This window comes from Lytechinus variegatus, chromosome 10 (assembly GCF_018143015.1).
Source record: "Lytechinus variegatus isolate NC3 chromosome 10, Lvar_3.0, whole genome shotgun sequence".
NCBI classification, from domain to species: domain Eukaryota; kingdom Metazoa; phylum Echinodermata; class Echinoidea; order Temnopleuroida; family Toxopneustidae; genus Lytechinus; species Lytechinus variegatus.
In genome coordinates this window covers 938,532-965,609 of record NC_054749.1, presented here as the reverse complement: position 1 = coordinate 965,609, position 27,078 = coordinate 938,532, and the positions used below count along the sequence as shown (strand labels likewise).

The window sequence follows — 27,078 nt, the reverse complement described above, 5'->3', positions numbered from 1 at the left end:
GCATGCTCGTAACTTCAGGAACTTATTCCCGAAGGGTATGTTTCGGGGTGGTGTGAATGCAGGAATAATTAATGGGTATTTCTTAGCCTAAAAAAGTTCTCGTAATTTAACCGGCCGGTTTGAAACCACCTACATGTACATGTATACTGTGTGTGGAAACTGGAAAATTAATGGAAAAAAAAGGACTCCAGTCAACTAGGAAATACTCTCATAATAAAACTTAATGAAAGAAGAAAAGTTTGTGAAAAAAACATGAAACATGGATAAGAGAGAGAGAAGGGGGGGGGGTCATCTCGCTCATTGCAACAGTACATCATACTGTCATCGCCATGGTAACCACCCTCATCACCATCATCCTCATCAATCCTGCCTTCCCCAATTTACAAATTGAGTGAATATTTATCTTCACCTTTGCCCTGTACAAACAATCCCGATGTAATACAAATGTCACATCATCCTTGGTTCCCTACTCTGTGCACCTGTTGTTAGGTGCTTCTAGACTGTCTGTGACCTCACATGACCTCTGCTTCCTTCTACATGCAGAGTTTCTCACCATAATCATATTATATATTACTTCCTGTATTTCATCTCGAGTTATCTCTCTTGTACTATCTAACCTTCTCCATATTGGTCCATGTCATAAAGCCTAGCAATTGATTGTATTTATTGATTGAACTCTGTAGTTATCAAAAGCCATGTGAACATGTATAATCGAGCTTGACAATCTGAACTGTAACCAGTACATTTATTTGTTTATTATTATAAACTTTGTAATTCTATGTTGCCTACTACTGTACTTGTAGGTCTACATGAACACCTGACTTGAGTGATATCACTTTTTCTGTTATGCACCATTGAACAGTTACATTTCGTAATTCCGAAGGATCGTAATTCTGAAGGTTCTATATTCCGAAGGTTCGTAATTCCGAAACACGTAAATTGCCTATACCTCGATGTTCGTTAATCCGAAAACATAAAAGGGTTCATTAATCCTAACATTTGTGGCGTTATTCCGAAGGTTTGAAAATGCGAAAACGAAATAAGGTTCGTTAGTCCGAAAACGAAATAAGGTTCGTCAGTCCGAAAACGAAATAAGGTTCGTTGTTCTGAAGGTTCGTTAATCCGAAAACAAAATAAGGTTCAATGTTCCGAAGGTTTGTTAGTCCGAAAAAATAATCATTACGTTTTCGGACTAACGAACCTTCGGAATTATGAACCTCTTCGTTTTTGGACTTACGAACCTTCGGAAATACGAACCTTCGGAATTACGAATGTATGCGCCATTGAACATGATGGGAATATAAATGTCAGGGAAGTTGACTACGATTCCTCATGATATACTGAAACTGTTACTGTATGTGTTCTTTGCAATCTTCACAATTTGGTCATTTCTCATTACTTTAATGAATTGCTGTGCTGATGTGTACCAGTAGAAAACAGTTGTTTAACTTGTTCGAGAAACTCCATGAATCCTGATCAATAGGCCTTTATGATCATTTTCTTCCTTTTCTCTTCAGTACAAAGTTGGACTAATGTGAGATTTGTATGAAAAGCATGATTACTTGTGACATATTTTGAGCATGATGTTTTTGATAACTTACTGTCTATGTTTCGGTAAATTGTCCATTACTTTAATGAATTGCCATGTGCACAAGATATACCAGGGAGGGAGATGTTTCACAAAAATTCAAGTTTGACTAAAAATCAAACTTAAATAACAAGTTGCATGTGATATATATTGCACGGCGGTTACACTTCGTATTTCCGAAGCTTCGTAATTCCGAAGGTTCTTTATTCCGAAGGTTCGTAATTCCGAAACACGTAAATTGCCTATACCTCGATGTTCGTTAATCCGAAAACGAAAAAGGGTTCGTTAATCCGAACATTTGTGGCGTAATTCCGACGATTCGTTATTCCGAAGGTTCGATAATCCGAAAACGAAATAAGGTTCGTTGTTCCGAAGGTTCGTTAATCCGAAAACGAAATAAGGTTCGTTGTTCCGAAGGTTCGTTAATCCGAAAACGAAAAAAGGTTCGTTATTCCGAAGGTTCGTTGATCCGAAAACGAAATAAGGTTCGTTTTTCCGAAGGTTCGTTAATCCGAAAACGAAATAAGGTTCGTAATTCCGAAGGTTCGTTAATCCGAAAACGAAATAAGGTTCGTTAATCCGAAAACGAAATAAGGTTCGTTAATCCGAAAACGAAATAAGGTTCGTTAATCCGAAAATTAAATAAGGTTCGTATTTCCGGAAATGAAAATAATTCATTTTGGTAACAAAAGCTCTGATAAGCTCTGATCTGATCTAAAGGGGACATTTTAAGAACTTTTTGCAGTTAGCCATGAAGACGATGCGTGTTTTAGCCAATGGCGGCGGAACGTATTTTTTTTTTTTGGGGGGGGGGCAAAGTAAAAAAAACAGGGGCCAATTTGGTGCAAACGGATATTTTCATCATTAGATTATCATCTGTGTAAAGAGGTTGTGTGTTTTTGTAGTAACTAAATTGAGCACAATTTTTTAAGTGATCACTAAACATGCTAAAGTTATATATTTACGTTTCATTTCTGCGAGCGTAGAGAGCAAGCGGTTTGGGGGAAAAGTCAAATCTGAAGATGTTAAATTCACCTTTTTGGTCAATACTGTGAAAAGGGCATCCTTGTGAGATGTTGCGAGCGAATCACGTGCTCAAACTTTTGGAAATTTCATTTGGGCCTAGAATGATGATATTGATAAAGATATCATTTACCCAGGGAAGCCACTTCAGTTCTGAAAACTATTCTCCCAGCTATTATTATTTTTTTTACAAGAATGCTATAGAATGTCCAGTTTTCAGGTTAGCCCACGTTTCTCGCTCGCATCAGGTATTGTTTATTGAGGAACTCATTCTATTCCTGGTTACAAAAAAGAAGTATGAAATGTCCAGTTTTCAGGTTGGAATATCACAAATTTTAAGCTTGCGGTTCGCGCTCTCATTATTTAGCTCGTGAGATATATATTCTATTCATGAGTCACTAAATGCAGTCCTTAAAAGATTACTTTCTGAAGCCTGTTGCATAAAACTTTTTACCTGAGAAAACTCTGGTAAAAACTGAAAACTAAGGTTAGTCTGATTTCCGCCAATTACTTTAGCACAGGGCAAAAACTCCTGTAAAAACAACCTGAGTTTTCTCAGGTAAAAAGTTTCATGCAACGGGCCCCAGGTCAGTATATAAACAAATTACAACTTGCCCTCGCATTAATTCTTTAGAAAGATACACATCTTTCTCACGATTACAAAAAATGCTCCGAATGCTCACTTCACGTCTTGTTACATGACATGTCTACTAGTTTCAGCTTGCGATTCGCGCTTTAAACATCTCACAAGGATCATTATTAGTATTATTTTTATTTTTATTACCAGCAGAAGCTGTTATTAAAAATGACATCCCCTCCAATACAAATCCTATTATCTAGAGGTTGCTCGCACGCTTCCAACACACTTGATCCCCTGCATCTTTAATTAAACCGTTTGCTTATAGGCAGCAATTGCTCAGATAAAATCGAAATTAGCCTATGCTTGATCAGGGCGCCATTCTTAATGAAATACATGCTTTGGCCCCAACACACATCATCGATCGTTATTACTATCATTGCATAATATCGTGTAATCTTGTAATGACAACATCGTTTTTGTTACCAAAATGAATTATTTTCATTTTCGGAAATACGAACCTTATTTAATTTTCGGATTAACGAACCTTATTTCGTTTTCGGATTAACGAACCTTATTTCGTTTTCGGATTAACGAACCTTATTTCGTTTTCGGATTAACGAACCTTCGGAATTACGAACCTTATTTCGTTTTCGGATTAACGAACCTTCGGAATTACGAACCTTATTTTGTTTTCGGATTAACGAACCTTCGGAATTACGAACCTTATTTCGTTTTCGGATTAACGAACCTTCGGAATTACGAACCTTATTTCGTTTTCGGATTGACGAACCTTCGGAATTACGAACCTTCGGAAATACGAACCTTCGGAATAACCGAACCTTCGGAATTACGAAGCTTCGGAATTACGAATGTATGCGTTGCACGTTACTGCATCGGCATGACTTTAAACAGGGTGCTTTAAAGTTGGACTTCAATCTTTGTAAGCCACCATCCTAACAGTTACCTGTTCCAGGTGGGTGTTTCATAACGCTGTTCTTGAGTTAATAGCGACTTTAAGAATGACTGGTGATCCTTTCTTGTGGTAAATGGTACACACCATTGGCGATTGTTTAGCATGTAATAAAAGATCACCAGTCGGTCTTAAAGTCGTTCTTAACTTACGAACAGCTTTATGAAACGGTCCACAGATGTATTGGTTCCTCTAAATCGGCAAATTAATCTCACAGAAACAAGGACTTTATTTGTTGCATTCTTTTGGAAGAAATGTAACTTCTCTACTGAACTGCATTTGCTATTTGTCCGTTTATGAACTTTATCTATCCCTGATTTTGTCTTGTTTTGACGTAGGCAACATTCAAATCTCTCGGCTATTCTCTCTCATTACAATGCACGTCTTGGTGTCTAGAATGGAAACTTGAGTAGTTTGAAAAGTTGTTTTGAGAGGAATGATTTAATTTTGATGTTGTTTGCTGGTGGCATAACCCCTTAGAGGACATCTATGGCAGCACTTATCATGGATGTTTTATTCCACGCACATGTCCTCCCTCAATTCATGCAATCTTCACCCATCCTTCATTCAGACTACAAATAATAAGGATACACATGTAGCTACACATGGAGCTCCTCTAAGCAAGAGCGATCGACGTGCGTTTTAATACTACAGTATTGGTTATCTAGAGATCTTTTTCCCTTCAAAATGTGAAGGTCTAGACTATAGATAAATTGCACATGTCAGTCAATTTTCCTATTCTATACCACATATTCCGCAAGACCAAAATTTGTAATGTTTTTCACCAACAAGTTTTAAAAAATATCTGTGGTTTGAACAGGCTGTATTGGGTATCCCCCTTGAACTTGCATGATTATTCATAGCCATACCCTGCCTGCTGTGTGATCCTACCTATTCCTTTGGCCACCTGAGGTCAATTGCCTATTTTCTTTACAATCTAGTCTCAAATTCAGACACTTTAACTTGTTTACATCATTCGTGACTTTGAGCTTGACATTTTAAAAAGAAACCCCAACTTGGCTCCAAAATCTGTCTGTGTATGATATTGATTAGAACAGAGAAAAATAAAGTTACATTTGCATGATGAGTGCAGCAGCATCCATTGGAATTTGACTGAAAAACATTTGGAGGGAAACCATTTCAGTAATTCTTTCATTCATTACCCTGTATTCTCCCTCATGTCAATCCATCTTATGTATGTTTTCATGATTGTCGGATTTCTAGTAGTATATAGATCTATATGTTAGAAGGGGCATCTACCCTTGGTGCCTAAGGGTGCAAAAAAGTATTGGATTAAAAAAAAATTCAACAAATTCACGCAAAGAGGCACTGTGAACGATGGAAGGGGGCGATTTTGCTCCTGAAGGAGTTCAGTATATGCTTTATGCAAGCATGATTTATGTTGAAAGAAGCACTTTCATGTTTGCCCCAGGCAGTTTTTTTCTTCAACCCCTAAAACAATTGGTAAGATATCTTTAGATAATGTTATGAAGTTCATCAGTTTATGGTGGTTACATTCTCATGGTCTACAGGGCTAGGGGTTCTCACCTGTCTCTTTCAATCAGTGGGCCATAAGTTTGATACCCAGCCAGGGTGTGTTAGGCTGCACTCAACCCAGGTGAGGTGAATGGGAGGGAACCTGGCAGGATTAATATCTTGAATGCGCTGAGCGCTGGAAGGCAGCTTGTGCTTAAAGGGGAATGAAACCTTTGGAACAAGTAGGCTTGTGTCAAAACAGAAAAATCAAAGAATAAGAACAAAGTTTAAAAAAAATGGGACAAATAATGAGAAAGTTATGAGCATTTGAATATTGCAATCACTAATGATATGGAGATCCTCCATTGGCAATGCGACAAGGATGTGTGATGTCACATAGCATTAGTGATTGCAATATTCAAATGCTCATAACTTTCTCATTATTTGTCTGATTTTTCTCAAACTTTCGTTGATCTGTTTCTTTGATTTTTCTGTTGTCACACAAGCTATCTTGTTCAAGGTTTCATTCTCCTTTCAGCTGGGGCATATTGATTCTAGATAGATGACACTGCAAATGCCTCTTACAAAGGAGTTGTAACTCCTTGTTATTACTTGTTCTTTTGTGTGTAATAGAACCATTTTATATTATTTTATTTATAAAGAAAAAAGTTTTGATTTAGATTGGTTAAAAATTCTTATTATTTTAGACAAATCTACTGCAGTATCATGCTAGTTCTTAATCATCATACGTACATGTTGAGAAAAAAATTAGGCTGAAATATTTCAGACTAATCTTCTTCGGCGGCATCACTGCATCAGAAAGTGGGTCCAGGTAGCTTGTATACAGCTCAAAAAACAGCCTTACTTGATTTGTTTTTAGACTTGAAATAGAGACGTGTGGGAAAAAATCCAATTCAATTGTGGAGCGGAGAATTGGCAAAAAGGATTTACAGTCTTATATGGGCAAAGAGGAGGGGGTCCAGCTTTTAGATTGTTTATTGTGGAATCAGTGGTTGTGTATTTTATGCCAACTGCAGAAAAAATGTTCCATTCAACTGGGGGAATTGAAGCTGGACCTCCCCTCTCGTTTCGCGAAACCAAGGAACATGGAATGTGGATTTATTAGTCATCCCTATAGTGAATGGTGCAATAAGTATAACTTTGAAAATTACAGGTATTTAGGAATGTGCTGGGTTATTGTTGCTGTTTGATGGAAAAGGAAATGTTGCCATTTGCTTGTAGGCATTGGGAAAAATGCATTCGAGAATAGGTGTTCGTACATTTTTGTTATGCCATGCATATATTGGAAACTGGTGGGGAACTGGTTTATGGCTTGTTCGTGTTCATGATTGACTGCTGCACTTGTGAAATGAGCTTGCCATGTTGAATGGAAGCACATGTCGAATTCCAGGTGCGTTACACTATGTTCTTGTACATGTAAACTCCATCAAGACATGAATTACATACATGTATGTCATATAAGTTGGGGCTCTGAAAATAAAATGATCCCAAAACTTGAGCTAAATTTTTGAGAAAAATTATCCCCGAAACAGGTGCAGTTTGAATTGGAGACCATTTAGAACCCTGGAGGTTTCAGGGGGCCCTAGTATGGACCCCGGCTGAAAGGGACTTTGCGCTTCCCGCTCGTGATGTGTGCAAAGCGCACATTATTTACCTTCCGAAAAATTTCAAGCCCTGGGACCAATTGCCACTGGCATCCCTGACTGTAACTAGCTTCCACTAAACTAAACTAGTTTTAGGACAGTGACGAGAATGGGGTCTTAGCCCTTGATAGGCAAGGATATTTTGTTTATGATTTAGTCAGTAGAAATTACTGACTATATAATTAAATTCTCCCCAGAAGATACATTAGATATAAAAGAAGATATGTGGAAAAAAATGCATGTTTAATTAATTAGGAGACAACATTAAAGAGAAATTCCAGTAGTTGCAGTTAACACTGATTTCATGAGAAAGTCTGTAAAACAAGGCTTAATTGCAAGTATATCATCGAGGATCTAGATCTGGTACAGTTACATTAACTGGACTTTGTGAAATCTTGAAATCTACGCTGAAAAATGTTCACACCGAAAATCCCCAACACAGATAAGCGCACGTGGGACAATGTATAATTATTGCTCAGGGCGTCGGGCCCGACGCCCTACCCGAATCCCGTGCTTATTTGCTGATTTCTCAGCAATTACACAATTTCTTCCAGAATCCTTTGGCACATGCGTTTTATTTATACAAACAGACACTTTAGTGGTCATTTCATTGGATTCTGTACGAACTCATTTTGATATCGTTACCAAAACTAGCATTTACCTTTAAGAAGCCCAGATAAGTTGTGGTTTTCTCGGGTCACAGAAATGATTTATGAGGGATGCAAATATCAAACAGGAGACAAATCCAACATTTGCATTTTATAGTCCAAACATTTGTTGAACATAAGCTTGGGGGTGAAAAGTTCAGCTGAATTAAGAAAGAAAATGTAAAACACTTTTGTGAACAGTTCCTGAATTTCTTGAACAGCAACTATCAATGCTTCCAAACCTTTACCAAATGCTAGCAATCCTTTTTTCACATTCTTTCACTTATAAAGAGAAATGCCAGTAGTTGCAGTAAACACTGATTTCATGAGAAAGTCTGTAAAACCAGGCTTAATTGCCAGTATATCATCGAGGATCTAGATCTGGTACAGTTACATGTATAAAACTGAACTTTGTGAAATCTTGAAATCTACGCTGAAAAATGTTCACACTGAAGATCACCAACACAGATAAGCGCACGTGGGACAGTGTATTATTATTGCTTTGAATGTCGTGCCCGACGCTTGACCCGAATCCTGTGCTTATTTGCTAATTTCTCAGCAATTACACAATTTCTTCCAGAATCCTTTGGCACATATTTTTTATTTATACAAACAGACACTTTGGTGGTCATTTCATTAGATTCTGAGTGAACTCATTTTGATATCATTACCAAAACTGGCATTTACCTTTAATAGTTGTGTGCATGAAAACTGCACTTTACGATTTATACAGGCAGCTGGGGTGAAAATGATAGAGAAATTGCATGTTTATGATGAAAAGATGAAATGGACATGAGAGAAAAGGAGAGAGAAGAAGGGAGGAAGAAGGCAAGAAATAAAAGAGAACGAGTGAATTCATTTTGAATACATCTCTGTTGTATCATTGACATGCCTCAATTTACTGCTCATGATTTGATAATAACTGCTTTATCCTGCCAGGGCCTAGGGAATAAATTGAAGAGACGAGGGGCCAAATTTTTGTGAGATGATTTTTGAATGACCAGAGAGTGTGTTTTTTATGATGCACTCATTATTTTGCAATGATTTTCAATTTAGTTGAGGCCATGTGGTCATTAGTGAAAGGATGAAGAAAGTATGATTGCCTGATTTTGATTTGTACTGTGAAGTCAATGCGCCGCAGTAGCCTGTATGTTTGAGGGAAAGATATAAGACCCAGTTAACAATGCAGGGCTGGGTCGAGCCCGGGCTGAATTTTGGTACTCGGCCTATTTTGTGCGTTTACTGTGGCGGGCTTGGCCTGGGCTAAATTTCAGCCTTTCAATTCTTTGTTGTAGTGGCGCTCTACATGTAAACAAAAGATTATTTTGTGGTATGCCGGGGTCATGCTGGACAAAATTGCGAAACGTGAAGCTAGAAGTCATTTCCTATAATGTAACGATACTTTCACTTCAGGAGTCGCGTGTAGTACTGCATTTGGCCCTGCATGCATTTAAAGTGAAAAAAGGCTGTGCCAAGCCGCGACAAAGACAGCCTCCAGAGCTGGGCCAAATGCGCGGCCGCTTTTGGTACTGCATTTGGCTTTTTGAGCATTAACAGTGAATTTTAAGCCGGGCTCGGCTGCGACTTGGCCCGGCCTTTTTCTCATTGTAAACAGGGTCTAAGAATAATGGGGTTTGTGACTGGGAATTGCAATTCAGTGAGAGAGGTGCAATCGAGGGATATGTAGGGATGGGGTGTATGGGGATAGAACAAGTTGCTTTATTTCATTTTGCATGGTAATACTGGTGTCATTATCATTGCAGTGCAGATTCAGGTGGGGGCACAAGGGATGTGCACCCCTGTGAATTTTAAGGATCACCCTTGATTGAATTAAGCAGTATATAGCTAAATCAAAGAAAATTGTTATCTGGAAAGTTCGATTTTCAAATCAGTTCCTTCTGCCCCAATTAAAGAAATCCTGGAGAACTGTACATTTGAATGAAAAAGTTGATTCATGTATTCTCATATTTCATAAAGATAGAAACAAGGTAGGCCTACATAAATTCTGAATTATGATTGAGGGTGACGAGGGGGTCATTGGGGACAGGAATAGCGATAATATGATCAAATGGGCAGAGAATCATGCTGTCTGATGTCCAAGAGTTTGATTTTCATTTGGAAAATTCATGCCTCGCGATCATCATCACTCTTCTGTTGTACAGTAGTTGTATATCATAAAATTTTAGAGATGAAATGGCTGTTTACGACTTATTTTATAAGAATAATTGTTATTGTCGCTATGAATCCCTCCCCCCCACAAAAACTGTCCATCATTTGTCATACTGTATGACATCATTTATTTGTCAATTCATTTTACAAATTACAGGAATTTTGATTGTCAAAATAATAATGATGTTTCAAAATTATCAACAATGCTCTTGTTGTTTTTCTCTTCAGGAAAAAGTGTGTCTTCCAAGAAATCGCCTCTCAACTTCCAAGATGACGTTGGGTAAGCAAACATTCCCTTCTAATTCAGCCAAGCATCAATACAATTTTACCGATTGGATGTGAATTGACGGCAGTTGCAATTTTTCATGCTCAAGTCGATAAAGTGACAAAGGAAAAGTAAAGTAAACAACGAATTCATGAAGAAAATCCCTGACGAAATATGAAAAAAGGTTGATAATAGTTGAAGTTCAAGGATTATTTGAATTGCTGATACAAGGGATTTTAGAAGCTGAAAAGGATGAATAATAGAAAAATAGAAATGACAGCTTCGGTTTGCAAACCTTTTTATAGTATGGTGTCTGGGCCCAGCATGAATAGTTTCTTTGAGTGCATGCAGTTGTTCATAAGGGCTGTCAAAAATTTGCTCTTCAAAACATGCCTAAACAACACTTGAAAGAACCTGAATTATTTCACTTTAATATGAATTTGGAAGAATACAATATACATGTAGAACCTCTATTATACATAATTGTTATGCCATATCGGTTTCCAATTTTTCGCTTTGTGCGTGCCATTCCTTCTTTTTTGCTTTATTTGCATGTGATAATTTTCATAAATCCTTGAGAAATTAATGATTCTGATTTTTTCCCTACTAGTTGTAATCCTTTTTACATGAACAAAACTGCTCTTTTCTGCCATTGAATATAAAAACAATGTACATTGATGATAAAGGAACATTGCTGCTGTGATGGCACTTTGGTTTATTTGAATGATTAATTACCTTTGCATAATTAGGCCAATATCATAAAAGATAGTTATTGAAAGTACATGTAACACATTTGACTTGTGCATGTGAACAACCTGTAAATTTGCCCTTTTTAAAGGGGGTGGGGGTGTCGTTTAGGAGAATATGTGAAAGAGAATGTTATGTCTACAAAACTAGAATAAGAAATGAATAGTTTTGAAGGGAAATTGCTCAGAATGGGCTGAATACAATTCTATGCTGATTATTTTCTGGTTTTATCCATAAGTTGCCCTCCGGTCATGTAATTTGTATTGTGCTATTATCAATAGGGGTTTTACATGTATGCTATTCATGCATTACATGTAGGTGTCGTACTGGTTATATTCAAACAGGTATGGTTGTGGTTTACAGATCACAAGAAATACTAACATAAATTTGTGCAACAAAATAAAATCGGATGTGTTTAATAAATTGAAGCTGTAGTGAAAATGTATCAGATACTTTGTTAATATGAAACTTGCATGTTAATCCCCCAAAGACACATCACCTATATATTGATATGTTCTTTAACATTTTCAGATTCTGTGCATAAATGTTTGTATGTTGCATGTGTTTTGTGTATTTCTTGTGTATGTAAAAATTGTCATTTATCTGCTATAAAGTGTCAGTTCCATCTAATACTACATACTTTTCTCTCACTCCTATTTTTTGTCTTTAATTGCATTTTTAACAAATCAAAATAATTATACTTTGATCTCTTCTTGTTTAGCTTCTCTGCGCTTCACCATGCTGCCCTCAACGGCAACTGCGGCATCCTGGGAACCCTCCTGGACAATCACCATCACATCATCGTGGATCTCAAAGACAACAAAGGTGAGAGGAGACCAATCTCCTGCAATGGAAGTGGGAGATGGGGGTCATTAAGGCCATTCGGGGAAAGATAAATGGCATCATTTGGAAGTATCCATACTGATGTCTTCACTCCTATGGGGATTATATTGGTATGATAATGGGTAATGGATCATATGTGTCTAATACCCTTTTTACACGGGCTAAAATTTTCATAACCCCGTACTATAGGTGGGGCTAAATTGCCATTTAGCCCCACCTATAGTACGGGGTTAAGCTTTGCCCACTTTCTTTTTACACAGCATTTTTGCAAAGTGGGCTAACCCCACCTTTAGTACGGGATTATTTGGCCCTGCAAAAAAGCAGGGTTATCCCACCAATTGCGGTGCTAAGAGCGATAGTACGGGGTTAAGATCGCTAGTGTAAAACGAAAGTGGGCTAAGCTTAATCCCGTACTATAGGTGGGGCTAAATAGCAATTTAGCCCCACCTATAGTACGGGGTTAAGGAAATTTTAGCGTGTGTAAAAAGTGTACGAGTGAAGTACTTGTACTATGAATGATCGACAAAAACCACTAGTCCGGGGTTAGCGAGTTTCGTATGTAAAAAGCAAGCATTCCTTATCCGGGGTTAGCAATAACAATTTGGCATGTGTGAAAAGGAAAAAAAATAGTACGGGGTTAAGGATAGTACAGGGTTAGCGATAGTCCGGGGTTAAGAAAATCCTGTGTAAAAAGGGTATAATGGTACTTTAGCTATTCCCTCATCCCCAAGATTCTGTGTGATTTACTGCCCCATGTATCATTTTAATGGAGGCTGAAATTTAATCACAAATGATTCTTCCTGTATGGGATTATATTTTCTACACTACTTTGTATGAATAGAATATTGAATGGGAAGGTAATGGGATAATGATTGCCCACTTTTTCTTTTATACAGTTCTTCTCTGAGCTAGTGGGACTTCAATATTTAGCACACACAAAGAGTTCAACTGCAAAATGTCCATATTTGGTTTGAAATACAGTTTACAAAAACTTCTTATTTTCACATTTAAGTATTTTGAATAATTTCCTTAAACAACCCAATTTTGAGTTAATGGGAATGAAACACTTGATCACACACTCAGATTCACATTTTACTTTTTAATAGTGATGATTTTAAAAAAATCACACATTTTTGCTTCACAAATCACAAATTGCTTCACAAATTTCTTCACAAGTCACAGTTGCTTCACAATATCACAGTAAAAAAAAGTCAAAAAAAGTCACAAAATCACAAGTCATTTGAATAAACCATAATATGGATTTCTATTCAATGTGTGGCAAACATGAATGTCAAGAGCAATAGGGCCGTCTGCACCATCCCGAGTTTTCAAATTAGCGCGCTATTTCTGATCCGGCAAATTGCCCCGATCTGAACAACCTCAAGAATATTTGCAATGGAGACGCAATTATCGCGCTAGTTCGCTAGATTAATCTCGAGATTGCAATCCCAAGTCAACTTGGGATTATTTGCAAAATAGCGCGCTATTTTACAAATTATCGCGCTAATTCGTCGGTGCAGACGCACTCAGGTTTATTTATTCACGGCGTCAGACCATAATGCTCGATGCCTCGCTCGAGCAGGAATCGCTCTTCTTGCGATGGTGGAGACGGGGTTTCTTGAATCTCGAGATTAATCGCGAAGAGGGCCGATCGGTCTAAAATCTTGAGATTGAGCAAACTCGGGATGGTGCAGCTCCGCCTAATGTGAGGCAAACCTGAATTTCAAGAGCAATGAGTGTAGCTGCATGTAAACATTGATATGAGGCATTGTAAAATAACTGCCTTGGATAGTTAACCACAATCCCTTCCCTATTGTTGATAAGCTTCTCAAACCAATTTGTCAGATTTACCTTCAAATCGGGTAATAGATGGTGATCCCTGTATTTCTTCTACATGTACATCAAAAAATCAATTGGATTTTAATTCTTTGTGTTGGAAAAGAACATTTTTTTTTAATCTTCTTTCTTTTATTCTGTAGATATGTAAGTTATATTGTAATATGATAATTCTTATAAGAACACAATTTTAGTTTTCATAAGGATTATATAATTTCATCTCTATTTAAAGTGATTGGTTATCATTGGTTTGACTTATAAAAAATCTGAGCTAGAAGGTCACACTTGTCACCTGTGTCTGCGATATGTTACAAAAATGAAGCCCAGAAAAAATTGCGTTCGAAAATAATTATTTGGTGCTTCAAAAATTGAAATATAAAGTGACCAGAAACACCATCTTAATTTCATCCCATACACTTATGTGTACTATTTAGGTGTCTATAAGACGCCTATTTACATAATCAGGGTTTGCCTTGTAGTTTTAGCTTTTCATTCTCAATAATGGTTGTTTTCAGGGTTTATTAGTTCTAATACATGCACTTGTACACATGTTTCATCTTGGTTTGAGAATTTTTTTAAATTGACTGCTCACAAAGTTTAACAATACCTTAAAAGCATATATGTAGATACATATACATCTCTGCTGAAAATGTTGCTTATGAGATGCAGTATAAAATTAAGATGTGACAAATTCAAATGAATGGCAAGATATTGTGAGATGCAGTATAATCTATATCAAGTCTGTAAAAAGTATATAATACTATATTATATACATTATAGAACTATATTTTTTTTTAAATCTGTAATTCCATTTCAAACTTGATCTAAATGTATATCCTCTGTTGTCATAAAAAATGTACACAGCAAGAAAATGAATTCCATTTTGCAAAGGTAAATTAATGAATTTTCTCATGAAAAGTAAAGAAACAAAGTGGCTTTTCAATTTTTTGATTTAATATCGATAAACGAAAAAATTGCTGTCCCTACATTTTACAGAATTCAAACATAAGAAATATTGAAAGAAGCTGCTCTGACAAACTATGAGTCTCGTCAAAGTATGTAGTACTCGGCATCGTGCTTGGAATACAACTTGTAAGACTTCATGTATTTTTTTGGAAAGGTCACGTTATTATTATTTGAACTCCTTGGGGATTAATTGACCTGCATGCACACCTTGAAGGAGAAGCTTGAGTTTGACACGTGTTCACATGGCAATTTATCAACTAAAAGTATCAGCTTGTGCAGGACAGGGTGCTACATAACTTTTGAATAAAAGCACTTGCCTGGTCGGGCAAGTAATTTTTGAATAGTTCAAATATTCTTGCCCAAAAATCGATTGCACTTGCCCGGAAAAATCATTGAAATTTTTTTTTACCTCTTCTAAAGAAAGTATTGCGGTTTTAATATAAACCATTGACCTTTTTTCTCTCTTTTGACCTGATCTACCTTGTTATTGCCATCGACCCTAATTTTGGTCATTCTACTGTGAGAATTTTGCTTGCCCAATTTGGGCAAGTAGTTTTGGTCTTTATTCCAAAACACTTGCCCGACCAAGTTCAGGAGATCAAATTCAGGATTATTGTTGAGTATATCTGTGTGCTGAGAAATAGTAATTTTATCATGATAAGTAAGTTTCTTTGACTTTATTAATGAAAAGAAATGATTTTTCCACATGTTTAGCTATCAAATGCAGAGTATTAACATTAGTTTTATATTTTCAGTCAAGGTTTAATGTTGTGTAAAGATCGAAATCAAATTCCATGGGAACTTTAGTGTACAACATGTTTTTTTTATTGAATAGATTGTGAGAATAGTCATTTTTCCCATACCTGATAAGAAATATCAGTGGGCCAAACCATTCATTTACCTCGATACAATTTTAAAGGCACTATTCAGATCTCAATCTTGATTTTTATCACTTAACAGGGACATGTAACAAATTATTCACTAGAACACTTAAAACTCTTTTTGGGTTGTTTTCGACTTTTGGCCAATAGTTGGTGCTTGAAGTTACCTTTTTTTTATAATTTCAATAGCATTGCCTTCAGCCAGAGCGGAAGTTTGATCAACAAACCATCCAATCTCTATTCATTAACACAATGAAAGCAAACAATCAAATCAAATTGTAATTTGGTACTGGGAGAAGGGGGCAAAAGGTTGGATGGAATGGGAAACCATCTTCAGTGGTATATTATTATTTGTTGAGGTTGATTTTGAACTTTACTCTCATGGGGTTTGACTTCAAATTGTTCCCCCACAAAGGCTAATTTGTTGTTTTTCAGACTCATAATAGGATGAATAAATGTAAACAGAGATGGATAATGAACAGGGAGACAAGTCTGCTTGATATTTTTGTAGATTGAACAGTTATATAGAATGATCAACATTCATACGGACTATGTTGTCATTGACTGGTATCTGTCTGTAGCAAGGATGTGATTGTAATTAATATCACTGGTGCCATTGCTTTTGTGGGTGGGCATGGGTGCAGCCATTTTGTTGTGTTTGTGATTTCTTGTTAAAAGGGGCAGTAGCAGTGGAGTAACTAAGATCACAAACAAACATACAATGGAACTAATTGGCTGCACCCATGCACCATGATTTTTACATTTTGAACCAATAAATTAATTCAAGAAAACTGAGAAATCCTGCTCAGTACTATTAATTTTATAGAACTTTCTACTTGGTTAATTAAGTGTTTGGGAATCATGTAAAGGTTTTAATATGTCTAGATAAGGAAATAAATAAGAATAATAGACAGTTCTTGAATAGCGCATATAACGTTATGAGTAACGTCCCTATGCGCTTCCAAAGAACTTGGATATCAATCCCCGGGTGTAGCTCAAGCAGCCTTTCAGAGCTCAGTGCATTTCAAGGAGTAAATTCCTGCCAGGTACCCATTCACCTCACCTGGGTTGAGTGCAGGACAATGTGGATAAATTTCTTGCTGAAGGAAACTACACCATGGCTGGGATTTGAACCCACATCCCACTGTTTCAAAGTCCGAAAACTAATAGTTGATATTTCATAGTCTTTGGTTACACTGGATTTCTGATATATATTTTTTATTTTGGGGGTCCACCTGTCTTCGTCAAAAAAGTCACTAGTTAAAAAAAAACCCAGGATGACTCAGGTCTAGTTATTTATGAAGTGCAGGCCATCCATTTGTCACGCTTTTATCACAACCATTCCAATATTTGTAATCATTTACTATATAGGCGCCTTTGAAGAGCAGTTTTGCATAACTGAACAGGTCTACCCTGCAGTGTAAAATATAGAAAACAAGTAAATAAATAAAATCATTTACTGCAGAATTTTCTGGCGAATGCTGTGCTGGGATTTAGTATAGAGTTTTTCCCCATTTAATAATAAAACCAACTCATTTTTTTATGCAATGAACTTGAAACTCAATAATGGTCAAATGTTCTTCAGTGAGCGTGCACACACCATCCAAGGTCATTCATGGCATGAGCTTAGCAACAAATATGATATTATGGAATAACTGAATTTATTTCTTGGAATTAGGTTTCCTTTAACTTGGTATTAATGTAATATCAACGTGCTTCTGGCTCCAAACGACGGATTCTCCTGGACATATTGGGTGTGAAACCAAGGATCAGTAAGCATCGCCAACCTTGAAGCATGTCATTCAAGCGGAATGAACAGATGAAGTAGGCATAGCACAGAGATACTCATCCCATAGACCTATTAATCGACCAATGGAACATATACAAGCCTTATATAGGCCTTCCTCGTACTTCTGGCTCTACATGTGTTTCCCCCAAAGCATCTATTGCTCGATGTTCTTTTTATATCCTTTTCACTTATTAATAGCTGAAGGACCATATGGCATTCCATATGATAATGGCACGTTTTCAACAACAAAAAAAGAAAAGATGTGCAGCACATATATGAACTATTATCAGCTCTGTACTTGTTCATGATTATAATATATGGAATATTTTTTCCATCAAGACTGAAAATGAATTAAGTGATAAAGATGGTATTGTTAATGGAGATATAAAACTTGATCGGGTGATCTAAAACGACTTAAGAGGAATATTTATTTTCCATCCTAAAGGTTAAAGTTGACCCAATCAACAATTTGATTTGAATATTGAAAAATCTAAGAAGCACAACACTGAAAATTTCATCGAAATTGGATGAGAAATATGAAAGCTATAACATTTCAATTTTTACACTTTTCTCAAAACGGCTACATCTATGTATGTATGTATGTATATTGTATGTATGTACATTTGGATTATCTGTACATCATGTGCAACTGTGAAAGCTGTGATGTTTATGTCCTCACTTTTTCATTTGTATTGTACTAATGGTAGAGAATACATTAATTTTGTAGATTTGGCAATAAGGAAGCTCTTAATTGAATTACAATAGATTTCATAATGGCAATTCCATATATTTTTTAGGTATAAAATATATTGCATAGTTTTATAGCATCTGGTCTTTTACTACATGTAGCCATTTATATTTGTCGAAACTTGAAATCTATATTGTGTAGGTGTTTATAAAAGTTTATTGAACTTCACATGAAGATGTGTGTTGTTTGTAGTACACAGAGGCGTGGTATCATGTTTATTTGAATGTCTACCCACCATTTAGAGGAGCGGTTAGATTAGAAATGTTCACACTAAAGTCCTTGAACTTAAAAATCAGTTTGTGGTTTTAATATTCATGGTCATCATGGTATATTTAATCTCAAAACATTGCAATGTTGATAAAACTATAAAATTTGTTAAAATATGCCATTCATTTATCCCTTTTTTACTAATTAGATGAAATATGCTAATATTTAACTACAATGTAAGAAAATAAGAAATAAATGTTTCATATACATGTAAATATAAACGTAAAGAAAGCATTCATATCTTGGTATACAAAAGGCTTTTACGGACCTAATTTTAAATCATCACTGAAAATTAGATGATGTAAATTGTAAAGTGAGCAATATCTGTCATTTTTGTTTTGATCAGATGATCGTTACCCTTGTATTTCTAAATTTCAATTGATCTTCTTTAAATATGTTTACTGTACAGTATGTTAAGGCTTGTGCAAATTTGCACTTTAAACTTGTACTTGAAGCAAATGAATATGTGTGTACTACATACTAAACTATCGTAGCTCAGATACAGACCCCTCATACATGTATGAACATAGTCATTCAAAACCAATAGATCTCTGAACGAGAGAGCTCAAGAAGCTGTGAGCCTATAAAGTGCAGTAGAATATGTTTTGAATGGTCTTCTCCCTCTGATGTTCTTATTGAACTGCTCGGTATGTCAAGTATTAATGAGTACCTATTAAGTGTCTCACTGTGGACAATTTACAAGCTTGTTGTATGAGTAGATGTATCTGTAGTCTCAATTCCAGAAAAGAATGCAGTCAATTTTGTATTGATTGACATACATGTACTATCATATGAATACAATGATATATTGGTAATAAGCTCCGAGTATCACCTTCAGGAGTCAAAGTGAAAATACATTTTCATGATGTTTAAGAATCTTTGTATAACCTGGAGGTTCCCGTACGTCTTTCATCATTCTCGCTACAGTAAATGCGACTGACATTGATTCAAAGTCTGAGATTGTAGACTACTACCATATTGATTTGTAGAGGATCATTAATTGATGAAGGATTAGGAAAGTCAATTCAGTTTAACATGCTCATGAAGGAATGAGATGTTTGCATTCCGACAAACTGAGGAGTGGCTCATGACAGACCTCTGCCATGCATCTGAAAATTAATGATTCAAGATTTATTAAAACAAGTGATTGCAGCTTAAAAGCTGCATTGACTGATGATTTACAAATAAAAAGAAACATCTGAAATTAACAAATAAACAATATTACAAAAAGAATAAAGAAATTACAAAACAACAACAAAATAACAATTACAATGTAAATTCAAAATATTATGCTATATACCATATGCAATATAATAATGGTAATGTGAGATACGATTTGAAAAGCTATTAAGCGAAGATTTTTTTTTTTTTTTTATTTTTTTTTATTTATTCATTTTCCAACACATGGGCTGGATAGCCCTCTTCAGCCTAGCGGCTGTTCTTCTGAGGGGTCCAGATATTAAAAACATACAAAGTAGATAGATTACAAATGAAAAATACTTTACATACGTGAAAAATACATTGTAGCAAACAATAAAATACAAAAACGCATAACAAAAATCATCAAATTATTACCATTAAAAAAAAAAAAAAAAAAAAAAAAAAAAAAAAAAAAAATGGGGAAAGGGGGAGGGGGGGGGGGAGCATGCAAACAGGGAAGTTAATCCTTGAGGTCATTTAGTACGTTTGATAGGCCTAGAGTGTTTATTTTCCGTCTAAATGTATTTAATGGGGTTTCGAATGGAATGTGTTTTGCAAGGGAATTCCACACCTTTGCACCTCGGAAAAGGAAACGTCTTTTTCCGAATTCGGTTTTGGGCAAATTTAATGTTAACTGCATATTACCGGATCTGGAATTATAATTGGATTTACGGTAAACAAATATCTCTTTTAAATAATTGGGACCTAAATCATGTAACAATTTATACATTACTATTGCCAGCTGTTTAGTTCGGCGAATCTCTAAGTCGTCAATGTTTAAAGTTGAAAAAATAGATTTAGTTGGAAATAAATAGTGAACTTGTAGAACGGTTCTTAGAGCCCTATTTTGTAAGGTTTGTAATCTTTTACAATTAGTCTTTGAGGTATTTCCCCATACAGAGGCACAATAGTCAAAATATGATTGAATGACCGATTTATAAAATACCATTGAAATTGTTTTACTGATGTAAGGTCTTATCCTCTTAAGAAGATATAAACTTTTTACAGCTTTTGCCTTAACATGCTCTATTTGCTTATTCCAACTAAGATTCTCATCGATGAATACACCGAGGTATTTGCAAACACTTACTTTCTTAATAACCTTTCCATCAATTTTAATGGTAGGATTTTCGATTTCTTGATTCCACTTGCAAAGTCTCTGTTTACTGCCAATTACAATAGTTTCAGATTTATTAATATTAAGTGCTAGTTTGTTGCGTTTTAACCACAACGAGATGATATTCAAATCTTTATTGATTTTTTCATAAACTTGATAAGGGTTAGTACCTGTGTGAAATAAGCAGGTATCATCGGCGTAAAGAGCCAACTGAGTATTTTTCAGTGAGTTAGGTAAATCATTTGTGTACAAACAGAAGAGAATCGGGCCTAATAATGTACCCTGGGGTACACCGCAGGTTACATTTCTAAGGCTGGAAGATACACCATTGACTTGAGTATATTGTTGTCTTTCGACATGTAAATAATTTTCAAACCATTTCAGGGCAATTCTATCAAAGCCATACATTTCCAATTTTTTAAACAAAATAGAGTGATCTACACTGTCGAATGCCTTTTTTAGGTCAATCATCACAACTCCTACGATTTCTCCCTTATCAATAGCAGACATCCATTTATCAGTAACATTCAAAAGGGCACTCTTTTTGTAGACTTTGTTCTTAGATTTGATAGACTGTGAAGGTTGAGCAGTAATTCAATATGAAATTGTAATGATGCCATATGTATGAGGGGTGAACATTCATTTGCCATATATTTTGCCTACGTTCCTTCCTAACTTACCACTTTAAGAAATATTCATACCCTTTTCTCATGAGCAAGTACATGTAAGCCCCACCTATAGTCCAGGGATAACCTGAGTCCACTTTCTTTTCTCATGACACTTTTGCAAAGTGGGCTAACCCCACTTGCTGTAAGGGACTATCTGGCCCTGCAAAATAACAGGGTTAAGCGGGTGTTAAAGGGATGGTCCAGGCTGAAAGTATTTATGCCTTAATAAATAGAGTAGAATTCACTGAGCAAAATGCCGAAAATTTCATCAAAATCGGATAACAAATAAAGTTATTGAAGTTTAAAGTTCAGCGATATTTTGTGAAAACGGTCGTCATGAATATTCATTAGGTGGGCTGATGATGTCACATTTCCACTTTCTGTTTTCTTATGTTATTACATAAAATCATATTTTTTTCATTATTTCATACTTGTGCGACTGCCCGCCCCTGACGAGTCACAACCCCTGATGAGTCACAACCGATCCCTGACGAGCCACTAGTGGCCCTCTCCTCTTGAAGACCTTTTTTTTTTAATCTGGTACAAAATCCTTTATTTGTGGTTGAAGACCTTTTTTTTTGCTTGTCAAATTTTTTAGCAGAAGAATTTGCCCCCCCCCCTTGGAAAATTCAAGGTATGCCACTGGTTACAGCGCTTTGCATAAATGTAGCATCTCAATGAACAGATCGTCAATCATCCGCTCTGGAGCCGTGGGACGTTGACAGTATGTACTGCATCTAGCAGTAACTCTGTATCAATAGCGCATCAAACTGTGTGGGATTTTTTACAAGTTTTTGAGCTCAGCAAATAATCTTTGCACTTTAATATTTTTCCTGAATTTGGAAAAAAATTTGGATGTGTTATGAAATACACATGCTTTTTCTGCGGAGTTACTCGGCACGAATACATCACAGTGATTTGATACAGCATATTATGCAGCATGTTAATCCAGTGTAAATACGGTCCAAGAATCGACTTTGAGGCATTAACTTGGGAAAGTGGATGCGTAAAAAACTGATCAAACCAAGGAGCTTCTTGATCAAACAAAGATGTCTTATGCTTTGAAACCCTGTCTCATTACGAATCCACCACTCCATCATGAACCTAAGAATGTGGCAGGTAAAGCACTTAGTGAAAGAGTGATGAGAAAGGATTCTCCATTGATCTGCAGTCAGCTATATCCTTTGCATGGCTGTCCAACCAGAACGCTGTATGAGTGAAGGTATTATTATAAGGAAGACCATAACAATACCTTTTATTTATAAATGGGGTATGGATTATACTGACCTTAGCTGGTTTTGCATTTCTTGCTGAAGCTCTGGATTGAAATACCTGTGCTAAGATGAGATGTAATCGTTCTTACATGGTACTGCTCATTTGCCAAGTGTCAAAGGTCAATAGCTTTGATGGTCAGTATGAAAGCTTTACCTTCAGACTTTCCCAGACTCGTTTACAGATGCAAACAGATGCATGTATCTAGGATATGAAATTGCAAACTTAAAGCTTATTTCAAGTTTTTGTAATCTCTCCCCCAAACCCCCCCAAAGGAATGGTACTTTTCCAGTTCATATCTGAATGTGTATGTCCTAAACATGATTTGAAAGAGATATATCTCTCATTTTATGAATTCAGTGATTTTACCTGTTGGTTTACACTCTAAAAAATGGAATGTTAAATCAACATTTTGAAAGGTTGGAGGAGTGACAACCTTTTCTAAATGTTGCATTTACCACTTTAAATGGTTCTACCAAACACTTAAAATGTTGGATTTAGCTTTATACAAAGTTGGATGTAACATTTGGAAAGGTTGTCACTCCTCCAACCTTTCAAATGTTGATTTAACATTCCATTTTGTACAGTTTATATCGATTGGTGCTCAATCTTCAAATAATTTAATGATAGAAATTCTGATATAAAATCACTTCTCATGCATGTACTTGGCTGAAAAAAAAATAGGTTAAAATTTCGTAGATTTCTGATATCTAATCTTTAAAGATAAGTGCTCAAAGTAACATTTTTAAAGAAAAATAAAAACATTTCTTGAGAGGAAACAATTGATACTTAAAAATAAAAGTTCATATAACTTCAGAAATGACGCACCTCACCTGTTTCAATCTGACATGAATTGAGAGCTGGAATAGAAAATACTTCTTCCAGTTATTTAATAATTTTTGCTATCTTACATGTACACCATGTATTTTTGTTTGAAAAGAAAAAAAAGTTTTCAGTATTCAGATACAGGCTGTATTGTATGTCATTGCCGTGTAAATCCCCTCATATCTCAGAAACTAAAATAAATTGCTGCCTAGAAATTTAGATATGAATAGAATAGGACTTGTACTTTCCCTTTCTGCAAAAAATCTCAAAATTGATTTTTGGACCAAAATTGACTAATACGCCGGTTCGGATGAACACCGATAGATGTGGGATGAGATCAAATATAAAGTAGATAAATCAGGTGTAAACCAAGACTGGTAATTATCTGATTGATACACGTACAGTAGCTGTATTTCATGCATGCATTGGAAATATCTTTTTCTGTCAATAGGGCCATCTGTACCATCCCGAGTTTTCAAATTAGCGCGCTATTCCTGATCCGGCAAATTATCCTGATCTGAACAATCTCAAGATTATTTGCAATGGAGAGGCAGTTATCGTGCTAGATAGTAGGATTAATCTCGAGATTGCAATCCCAAGTCAACTTGGGATTATTTGCAAATTAGCGTGCTATTTTACGAATTATTGCGCTAATTCATAGGTGCGGGATTGTTTATTCACGGTATCAGACTATAATGCATCGATGCCTCGCTCAAGCAGGAATCGCTCTTCTTGCAATGGTGGAGACAGGGTTCTTTGAATCTTGAGATTAATTGCGAAGAGGGTCGATCTGGCTAAAATCTAGAGATTGGGCAAACTCCGGATGGTGCAGCACAGCCTAATATTCTCTCATTCATCTGTCATTCAACACTTGAAACTCAAGGCAATATAGCCTCAGTAAAGGCAGGTGGTCACACCGTTCAACTTCAAAATTTTCTGAGTCAAGAGCGGTCAATCACTTGCTGGCCAATGGCCTGAATTATCCAACCATAATTCACACCTGTAAAAGGCATCATCCACTAATGTGCCAATAATGGCAGTCTCTTGTGTGCGTTTGTTATGTCATGTGAGCAGTTGCCAAATTGTTCTTGTGTACACATTCAGAAATATGTTTTGGCATTCCAATGTCACACTTTTTCAAAATATGTCCCTTTCTGTAGGTTTTGTTTTGATGAAGTAAATAGTGATATTTTGTTGTTGCAAATAAGCACATATTCACATGAATTCTAGTTGTTTATGAAAACGAAATGGAGGTCTAAAACTAAATTCCATAAATTTGCAACCTTGCAGGGAGGGTCTTTGTGAAATGTTCTAAATTTGGCAGTAAGAAATGGAACAGTTTAGTGTAATACTGCTGACAAAAGCTCAGAAAATGTGAGTTTCTATTCAAGCTTGCGTTAGGGTTCAGAAGTTCAACCATTTTCCATTGAAGAGGGATGTAAATATGGTGTGGCTCAAAGATTATTTTCACTCAAACGGATTTATTTGGATCAAGAGCTCAATGTGCCAAATACCTATGGATGGGACTACACACAATAAGTCATGTTTTCAAACTCGTAATATGAAAAAACCTTTTTTCATATAGTACCTTCATCTCTTTCAATGTTTTTCTTTCATATACATTGATCATGGATTGTATGCTAGCTTTAAAAATGAAATTGATATGTTCTGATGAAAATTAAAGCTAAATGTTCATGTATACCAGGTAGTACTCCCATCCTGCATGACAAGGTCTTTTGAGAGTTAGAAATGCATAACTAGCAGATTTGAAATTGACAATAAAAGCTTATTGAAGGCTTCTGCATAGAGTGTATATAGGCAGATGATTGAAAATGAATCAAAAACACATTTTGATCCTTCAATTGTTTGCTGTTGTATTTTAAGATAGGTTCATGAACATTTTAATATAAAGTTTGCTCAGCAAATAGGTTTATTGACATTATGTGAAGTCAACCATGCTTCCTGGTTTTCCCTGTTTTAATGTGGCTTTTTTGTGGTAAGGTTAACAAATGGTAGAAAAAAAACAAATGTTTTAACTGTTGAGCTCTACTGAATTTGACTCGAAAAGGCGATTGTTTTACAAATGCTCAAATTCTTATACTGAAAAGTCTCAACCAAATTTGAATGTGGGGGTAATTTTCATTTATTGCTTAATACTTAGGCCTATTTCTTAAGAGAATTGATATATTTGTGAATTTACATGTATTCAGATTCTTGCCTGGTTCAATAGTCTTGTTTTTAGTAATTTACCAATTACTTACCAATTACTTCAAGTTCCGATTATTAAGATGAGAATTGATATTGAACCAGTTGGAAATTGACTGGTTGTTGTTAGATATCAATCCACCACCCAGGAAAATAATGAAATAGATAAAAAAAAATAATTGAATAAATAAATGAATCATGAAAGTTTGACAATGATCAAGTTTTTGTTTCCTTGGTTTTGTTTGACTGTTGAGTATTGTTACCATGGTAATTACATTTAGAAAGCAAAGTTACCACAGTTGTACTTACTTTTATACAATGAGCCCTGGGATCCGTTGCAGAAAGAGTTGCAAGTAAAAAAATCAATCGCAAGTCCAAAATACGCGCTGTTGATTGGTTGAAAATCAAGTTGCGCATGATTTTTAGAGTTGATTGATTGCAATTTTTTTTCTGCAACAGGCCCCTGATTTTTTTAGTAATTAAACCTCTGTGCTGTATTAAAAAAATAAATATTTATTTTGAACTTTTTGAGGTTGCTTTGATTAGGAATGAGACCTGTTCACTATGCAGCATGGCAAGGAAAATTAGAACCAGTGAGATTACTACTACAGGCTGGAGCTAATCCTAATGAGATGTCCTTAGATTCAGAGACACCTCTACACCTTGCATCACAGTATGGTAGCTACTCAGTGGTAAGTTCTATGCCAGAGAAGCTGCTAAGCAAGACTGGTTTTCATAAAAGAAAGTATCATGGAGGTGCGATAGCTCAGTCCGTAAAGCGGGGGTTTTGGATTCCGTTGACCCGGTTTTGATTCCCAAGTGGTGCGCTGGTGCCCTTTGGTAAGGCATTTATCCTCATTACCAGGTCCGTCGGAGAGGACCTTAAGCCGTTGGTCCCCTGGTTGCTTGCTTACAGGCATTCGTGCTTTCTTAGCAGTCAGGTAAAAAACCTTGGTATGAATGATAACCTACCCCATGGGGGGGGGAGAGGCAGACCACTGCCTACAAGTTGGAAACCATGCTCATACCCAAAAGCAAGTACATTTTTTTTGTATGGTCAAGCGATGTACAAGAGCTGAAAAGGGTATGTACATCTTGGGGAAAAGAGTATATTTTTCAACTTTGGATAGGCTTATCATGAAAATGGAATATTTGAGGCATTATTAATAGTGGGGCTAAAGATACTTAGTGGCATTTACACCCTCCGAGACCCCTCTTTGACCTCTCTTGATTGAGAAATGATACTTGTCAAGGGTTCATTTTGAAAGTCCATGTATTACCATGGTGTCCACTTTGCAATGGCAGTACTCCCCCTTCCCTTCCCCTCCCCAT

At 36.0% G+C, this 27,078-nt stretch overlaps 1 protein-coding gene across 1 annotated transcript in view; it reads left to right on the top strand.

The window, feature by feature from the left end:
- Positions 1-27,078, top strand: part of LOC121422843 (SH3 domain-containing protein C23A1.17-like) — a 125,641-nt gene that overhangs the window by 20,736 nt on the left and 77,827 nt on the right. Inside the window, exons 2-4 of the mRNA XM_041618054.1 lie at positions 10,346-10,397; positions 11,851-11,954; positions 26,293-26,438. Of these exons, the coding sequence (XP_041473988.1) occupies positions 10,346-10,397; positions 11,851-11,954; positions 26,293-26,438 (302 nt within the window). The remainder of the gene's footprint in view (positions 1-10,345; positions 10,398-11,850; positions 11,955-26,292; positions 26,439-27,078) is intronic.